An 8873-nucleotide genomic window follows, 5' to 3' on the forward strand; every position below is an offset into this window, starting at 1 on the left:
TCCAATCTCATAGTGGTTGGGGCTGGGGAGGGAGTGGCTGGGTAGATGTTTATTTATTTATTTATTTTTTTTAAAAAAAAAAGACAAATTCAGTATTTATTAATTTAAAATTTAGACAAATTATGTAGTGACACGTTTACTTAAAATCCAAAAAAAATACCTATTTTGAGCAGATACTTAGCATCATTTTGAGCGGATTGGGTATAAAAGACAGATTATTTAAAAATAATCAGGTGAGATTATTCCAAGAATTTTTTCAAATTGTGTGACTATGTTAGTAGAAATATTATGTGTGATTAATTTTTTTTTGGTGTTTAGAGAGCCACAAGGGCGGGGGTGAGAATCGATCCCAGGATCTCCTGGAAACGAGAGGGAAGCTCTAACCACTTGAGTTATCCCTCACTCTCATTATGTGTGATTAATGCAATTAGTATTCAGGCCATTTTCACTTTTATCCGCGAGTCTAATCAGGTTCAAGTCATTTATACACTTTAAAATCATATATCCCAATGCATTGATGCTCAACGTTCATGCGATGTAATATTGATTTATTTGCCTCTAACATAATTGTGTATATTATGGTTAAATATGTATACTGTAAATTTTTAAGAGCAAAAAAAAGAGTCGAGAGTTATTAGAATAACCATCTGTTATTGTTTACACTCTTTATACATGCATGTGTTTAAATCACAACTAGTATGTGGCCCAGGCGATGCTCTATTTTTTTTTTTTTTTTTTTTTTGAACAAACACTTGTAATTGAATAGATAGGTTCATTCTTCCTTAAAAAAAAAAAAAAAAAAAAAAAAAAAAAAAAAAGAAGATATGTTCATTCTTTATTATTTATTTATTCATTATCTGTTTATAATTTATAATAGTTTTTCATTAAACATTTGAATAAATTATTTATGGAACAACTATTGATTAATTATACAAACGTGTTCCTATCAAAATAAATTATATAAACATGTCTTTTGTTTATAATTTGTAATATAATGAAAGTAAAGACAAAATTATTTTCAAAATAATTAAATAACTAAAATTAATTTATAACAATAGTTATTTTTTCTTGCTTGTATGTATTACCTCGATTAGCATATTTCAAAAATAATAGGATCGTTTATTTTTTGAAAAAAAGAATTGCAGTTATTAAATGTTCAGATCTCCATCCAATCCATATACTTATATATTTATTAGTCGAGTATAAAAGTATGATTAATATATGGATGAGATGGTAACTTGGAAAGACACCTAATGCATATTTTAATTTATGGTTATGAGTTCAAATCTCATGATTTTTATTAGAATATGAACATAGTTGGAAGATGACATGACGAGGGTGTCACATGCCACATAAACGTTTTTAATAACGAGTAAAACTACCTATACATGTTTGAGTATTAAGCTAGGTTTCTTATAGAACTTACACACAACACTTTCAAGTTTCAAAAATTTTTTACAAGAAACCTGAGCACTATTCATTTCAAACTTAACTTATGCTTTAGTTTTAGAAAAATACTTCGTATAATACAGAATATGTTATGTAATGTGTTGATACTATCTTATGAAGAAGCTTTAAAGTGTTTAGAAAATCTTGCTTCCTATGCTGATTTACTTTCCATGATGCAATCATAAAATCGACGATCAATAATGTTAGGGTTGGTGAGTGTGCAGCGGAAGCAAATTAAAGAGGTAGAGATTGATAAAATAAATAAGAGAAATGTAAAGGCAAGATAAAACTAAAAAAAAATACATGTTTTAGTTTTATCTCTAAGAGCGGATATTTGTATGTAAATTCTCTCTAAGCATTATGAGGGACACTCATAAAGTGTATAATATCGGAGTATTGGAAGATATGTAGGTGGATACATGCTCCCAAATGATTCCCAATGCCACTATTTATAGGTGATGTATGGAGGTGGAATAAGTGTATGGAATATTCTACACTTTAATTTAAATTCTCTACACAAATCTAGAGCCTTTACGGATTTTGGGCATTAGCCAATTTTAGATTCTTCCACAACTCTCCATTAATTTCTCAATATACAAGATTTTTCTAAAAATTTTGAGAAACATTGAGAAGTATTTAGTTGGACTATGGAATTTGGGCCACACTAACCCAACAAATAATACTGACAACTTAGGCAAAGCTAAGCTTAGTGCCATTATCCTATACTTATCAATGTTCAACTCTACCAATTGGTTGTTGGTGCAGTGGTGATTATGACTTGCATTTGGTAGGAAAAACCCGTGTTCGGTTCGTCCTTGCAACAATAATTGGGAAGGAACTAGAACCTAACCGCCTAGAACTAACTTTCGAATTCGGATTAATCCAAAGGGTGAACCGGATGGAATAATAATAATAAAAAAAAGTATTTAACTCTAATTTTCCTCCACCTCCAATCCTAGAGTTACATTTGGAGGTTTTTCCTCAAGGCATTGGTGACAAGTTATGGCTTCAATTGCAGGAACAAACGTAACGCTATGAATGTACATACGCGAGTTGGTTGATTCACGGCAAGGATAAGGTAACTAGCTAGTGTATGTAATTGTGCATCTCTTATTAATTAAATTGGATTATCTCAAGGCCAAATAGACATTGAAAAACTTGAAGAATTCTCTTTGCTTTTAACAACTTGTATGATTGGTACCGCAAAAAGATATCATACTAAAGTCATTCATAAGTCATAATTAACCAACTTTGCAGTAGTAATTGGGTAACAAAATGCCTCCTATTTTGGGCCTTTACAGCCCAATCAAAAGAAGCTTCTAATTGAAATGTGATAGTATAAACATGGCCCAATCTAGGCCCACATACTAAGCAAGGCCTGGTAGTCGATCTACTTGTTAAACATAACATGTACTTCGTACGAAGTAAATAGCTAGCCTAGAGGATCCCAAGAATCTATTGCTCAGATCATATATTGTACATTTGTACTTAGTTACTTACACTCTTAAACTTAATTTGGAGTCTAGGACAAGTTACTCCTCACTTAATAATCGAAGTATCAGAATATACTCCCGAGGCTAGTTTACGTGCTTGCTTGTGTAGTTTTTATCCATTAAGCATAACTTCGCTAAGATCTTCCTTCAACATTATAAGTAGACCTCATATGAGGAGTTTTTTGTAAGACAAAAACATGTAGTAGTATACTAACAAGTTTCAAAGAATACTAACAAGTTTCAAAGAAAGATTTGTTGGTGTGTGTCACTCATCTTATGGGATTATATTTACAAGTATATTGTATATTTACTTCCACTCTTAAAATGCAATTTCTATAATTAAAATATATCGATTCCATAATTTTTGTTTATTGATTAGTTCGAATCATTGTCCAGGTTCATCGTATTATAAATTGCCATCGAAGTAAATTCTATTATAATAATTGGAAATGTCCAATGTTACGTTTGGTCATTATCTTTTTATAATTAATAAAATTCAGTTAAGGTTATGTCATATTTGTATTTGGGTCAATACCTTTATCGATCACAAACAGTGTTTATAATTCGATCTTCGATTTTTTGGATCAAAAAAAGTTGTGAAAAAAAATGTGATACGGTTTCTTCTCAGATTTTCATGACGAACATATATTACCGAAAAACTTAAAATTTTTTATTTCTTATACCTTAAATCGCTATTTTTGAATCCGATGCTTGATTTTGTACAATTAAAATCTATAATTCAAAGATGAAGAATCCACCCACAGGATGATAGAAACCGATTATGTGTACCATAAAATTGCGCAATGGCTGTATAAATCAAGCCTATTTTTCGATCTCAATTGATGCGCGATTGAAATTAAGGTACATGGAACATAAAACCGTGGTTGATTTCATTATTTGATGAAAAATTTGGATGAACTAGGAAGAACATTGATGAACATCGAAGAACGACGAAGAACAAATTTTTGATTTTTAATTTTTATTTTTAATCTTAATTTTAGATTTTATTAAAATTAGATTTAGATAAAATAATTTCGAAATTAAATTAAGAATTTTAGAAAATCGATAATTGAAATTTGAAAAATAAGAAAATGAATTAAAAAAGCAAAATACCTTAATTACCCTTAAATAAGGTTTGACCAAGCTAAAAAAATAAATATAAAAACAACCAATGAAAATTAAGTATAGTGATGGTCATTTTGAGAGTGACCATACTAGAATTTTTAATTAAGACATCATACTTATGTGAAAATTAAATTTTCATTTGCATCTTCATGTATCATACTGATTGATTTTCAATGACCCAACTCTAAAGTTTAAATCGCATGTAGAGTAGTACTAGTTGACATCTTCTTCCTAAAAAGTTAGGTAATATAGTAAAAATATGTTGTTGGAATTTGCAATTAGCAAAAATTCATGCAAAGTAATTTTTTTTAACCTTACACAAACTTCTATATGCATGCAATAGACATAACACCAACAAATCTTTCTTTGAAACTTGATGTACATAACTTCTAAAAACAACAAATCAAATTAATAGAAATATATTCCAATAACATAAACCATACACCCTTCTTCACAACCAAAACAATATATATTAACAATAATTAACATAAAATTCATAATAAAATACAACTAAATGAATACTTGAAAAAAAGGGCATTTCTCAAAGTTAATCAAAATAAAATAATATATAATAAGTAGTTGTTTAGTCATCAATAGAAGGCTTGGTTTTGAGGCGATAAAGAAGTCTTTTCTTCTTAGAAGAGGAATTATCAATGGTTAAAACAATTTTGCCAGGCTCACTAGTCTTGAAGGTGTTGCTAATTATGGTTTCTTCAGTGGGTCCCACTTTCCTCATTTTTTGTATAATAACAGTGTAATTATCTTTAGCATTGGGCACAAATTCAGCACCATAGCTTACTTCCCATCCAAGCACTCTCACCTCCCATGTTAGATGGCATGCCTGCATAATAAATAGATCATATGAAAAATTAATATTAAACTCTGCGATTTTATTGAAATGGTGGTTAAGTATCTATCTGAATTTAAAGATCACGGGTTGAACACTATATTATCTTTAAGATTTGGTATATTTAATTTAACGTATAGGACTTTAACATGAGAAAATATGATGGTACGCTGAAAACACAATGAACAACTATGAAAATGATTGTCCCAAAATAAGACTTGTCTCTCATTTTGAGTTCATTTCTCATAGAATGGCTGTCCCAGCATACAATTTTTCTCTCATTTTCAGTTCATTTCAATAAATATATTATGTTAATTAAACTAATAAAATGTAATATACATGCTTTCTTTTACACTAGCTTCTACTATTCATGCTCTCTTTTACACTAAAACTTTAATAAACAAGCTTTCTTTTACAGTATGTACTTTATTTCTTATCTTAAATTTAAAAGTGACATTCCTCATATAGTCGATGAATATGAATTTACACCTTTTTATGATTTTTAAGTTACACTTTTACTTTTTTTTTTTTTTTTTGGCCTAAGCCAACAATAGTGGGGTCTTGTCCACCCACCAAAGGAAGAGCTTTGACCCACAAAGAGTACCCTAAACTAAAACATAATCAGTACGTACAAGAATCCAATGACATTTTACACCGGTTACACTCAAAATTATTTTTTCATGCTCGCATCTTTGTTTTACTCTATATCTCGACAGAGTTGACTCGTGCCCTAAATCGATATGTAGGCCAATTAACTTGACGGATGACGAGTAATGCAATGACATAAAATTATTAAGCATAAGACTAAGACTAACCTCAGTAACAGCAAATTCCACAGTTTCCTTGCATGTTGGCTTGACAATAATTTGTGTTGCACCATCTTTGCTTCCAAATTCTCCATCTATACTAAATCCACCATATTGAACTGGTACTTGCTCCGGAGCAATGTAACTAAAATTACAATCAATTTTTATTAAAAACAAATGATTAATTTAGTTGTAATATCTATAATATATGCTAAATTGATCCTATATACTACGTATAAACACTCATGACGTGCAATTTAAGGAATAGATTAGAAAAATTAAATGGTGATCAGAAAAGTTAATTACAAAATACAATAACTTAAACATTAATAGCCCAACACTTTCCTCTCTTATCAATTTAGATTATTTTGTTTGATTTATCCGTTTAGTTTATCTAATTTATTCATCAAATCACGCGCCAATAAGAATATGAATATATAATGCAATAAAAAAAAAAAAAAAAAAAAAAAAAGAGAAAGTTAGTCTCTTGAAATAAAGCAAATTAAAATAAGGGTAAACCTGAAAAGAGTTTCAGCAGATTTAGAAGGTCCAGCAACAACAAACTTGCTCTTTGTTCTCTGAGTCAAAAAGGGACTTATCATCTTGTTGACTGCCACATACCACCATGGCACATTGATAAACACCTATCATATAAACAATTACATAAATAAAGCACCAAAAATAAAAAATGTACATTTCATATAAAGTAGCTAGCATAAATGAAAACAAGAAAAACTTTTTTTCCATTAATTCATTACAAGTAATGATATTATTAATTCATTACAAGTAATGATATTATTGAAAAAAAAAAAACAAATTAAATTAGCTAATATTGCAACTATTATCATGATCTATGTTATTCGGACTCGGTTACTCATGTTTGACACGAGTTCGAGTTCAGGTGTCCGACTAGCTATTTTGTGAAAAATTTCTGTGAACTTAAATAAAGTGTACAAGTGGCATACTCATGTCCCCAACACGGGAATTTGAGGTAAAATAAAGAGTGTGAGTAGCATAGATTATGATTATCAGATTTTTATTTTTCAATTTTTTTCTTTTCTATTGTCATCTTGATAGTATAGTTTAAAGTTATAACAAGAAATGCGACAACTAAATTTGACAACCAAATTATAGGATGTAAAACGACTTAATTAGCATATAAAGAGTTGTTAACTGACCTGTTTGGCAACAAATTCAGGGTAATTATCCTGCAGCAACTGTAGAGCTTGTTTGGTAGCTTGTCTAAGCTCCCATTTACCAGGTCCAGGAGAATTCTTAAGATCATTAACTTGAACCATAGTTGAAATACCTCCATGACTAAAATCCAACTTTCTGATACTTTTCTCCAAGAATTGAATCCTCCATTTCAGGAATTTCTGCCTTTTTTCTTCATCAGAGAATGTTTTCTGATACAATTCCTTGTTTTGGAATGCACCATAAACATTGTAACACACAGGGTGACCTTCTTTGCTAAACCCGTGCATGAACACCGCCTTCTCTAGATCATTCCCCAAGTCTTCCTCGAGCAATTCGTCGATTTTGAACTCTTTCCTCCACTTAATGGTGGATTTGATCATGGCGAAGGCTTCAACCACTTTGAAGTCCCTGGCACGCAGGAACTTCCAGAGGATGGTGTCTGTCCTTTCGTCCTTGAGGAGGGGTACGCCCCATATGGACACCTCCTCCGGAGGCAGTAAGGAAGCGGCTACTTCCTTTATTGCCTCCGTTGGTGTCTTCACCTCTTGCTCAGCATCAGCAAGAGGTGAAGACACCGCAGCAGACGACTCCTGAGTCGAGTCATCAGGAGTCGTCTGCTGCTCTTCGAAAGTCACCGTCTCCTCAATAGCCTCCACAGTCTTTGTCCCATCCTCGTTTACACTAACTTTAGCCAATGTCTCCTTGGTGGCCTCAGCCTCCTTAACCCCTTCTTCATCAACCGCCTTCTTCTCAACCTCTTCATCAACCACAATAGGACCCTCCTCTACAAGCGATTGCGGCGGCGGTGGTGGTAGAATAGCATCACTAAATTCATGGTTATTAAGAGCATTTTGGATAAGCTGCTTAAGCTCATCCAATGCTTTCTTCTCATTCTCAGGATATAACCCATTATCATCCTTACTTATCTCATCATTAACATTACTATCAGCAATAACAACATCAGCAACCTTCATATCAGTAGTAGTTACCTCCTCCTTCTCCTTCTCATTCGAGGCGGTAACATCCTCAACAACAGCCTTAGTTTCAGTAACTACCTCCTCCTTCTCCTTCTCCTTCTCCTTCTCATCCTTATCCTTGTACTTCGCTACGACATCGTTAATTGAATCCTCTGTTACTACAACAACTTCTTGCTCATTTGGAGTTGGTGTAACGGTGGTTTGATTAGCTGTTTCTTCAGCCATGATTATTAGTTTAATTGGATTACAGAAACAAAAGAGAAAGAAAGAAAGAAAGACAGTTGAATAAAGAATGTGAAAGAGAAGAGGGAAAGAAGGAGGTTTAAATAAAAGGAGGGTTGAAAAGAAATGATGAAGAAGAATGTGGGAATGAAGAGTGGGAGAAAGTGGGTTTGAGGTGGATAAAAAATAAACTACTCTAGTAACATAGAATGATAGAAAACAGTCTGTCTAATGTTTTAAAGGTTTCAGACAACCAAGATTATGTGTATTTTTGTAGGGTATGCTATCCTGCTATTTTGATTTCTTTCCGTTTACAATCTGTCATCCAAATTCATAAAGCAAATTCATTGTTGGATAAAAGAATTAACAATATCAATTTAATATTTCAATAAAAAAAAATTAATTAAATTTATTTTCATTGAGATGATATTTAGAGAATTTAATTGTGGTATATTATTTGACATATAACTTCTTTCATTTTTAAATACTTGCTTCACTCTTTGTTTTCAGCCGTTTTTAATTACTTGTTCCATTTTTTTATTTGGAAAGTTTTTACAATATTTAATTCATACTCCGTATTACTCAACTAGTGGACTCAGCATAATCATATTATATTAATTTCATATTCTCTCTCCTCCAATTTTCTCAACTACTTTTGCCTTTTATATTTTTTATTCTTTCACTTACCCCACTATCTCTATATTTTACTATTTTGTCCAATTTCTCCTGAAATTTCGTGCATGGAAAAATGGAGCGA

General features: G+C 31.5%; 1 protein-coding gene across 1 annotated transcript; it reads right to left on the reverse strand.

The window, feature by feature from the left end:
- Nucleotides 1–4514: 4514 nt before the first annotated feature.
- On the reverse strand, nucleotides 4515–8303 carry LOC145626752 (patellin-3-like). Its single transcript, XM_081679224.1, has 4 exons — nucleotides 6899–8303; nucleotides 6240–6364; nucleotides 5730–5865; nucleotides 4515–4908 (listed from the first exon to the last, which is right to left on the reverse strand). The coding sequence occupies exons 1-4, from the start codon at nucleotides 8117–8119 to the stop codon at nucleotides 4651–4653; spliced, it is 1740 nt and encodes a 579-aa protein (XP_081535350.1). The 5' UTR covers nucleotides 8120–8303; the 3' UTR covers nucleotides 4515–4650.
- Between the last annotated feature and the right edge of the window lie 570 nt (nucleotides 8304–8873).

This window comes from Chenopodium album, chromosome 4 (genome assembly GCF_948465745.1).
Source record: "Chenopodium album chromosome 4, dcCheAlbu1.1, whole genome shotgun sequence".
NCBI lineage: Eukaryota > Viridiplantae > Streptophyta > Magnoliopsida > Caryophyllales > Amaranthaceae > Chenopodium > Chenopodium album.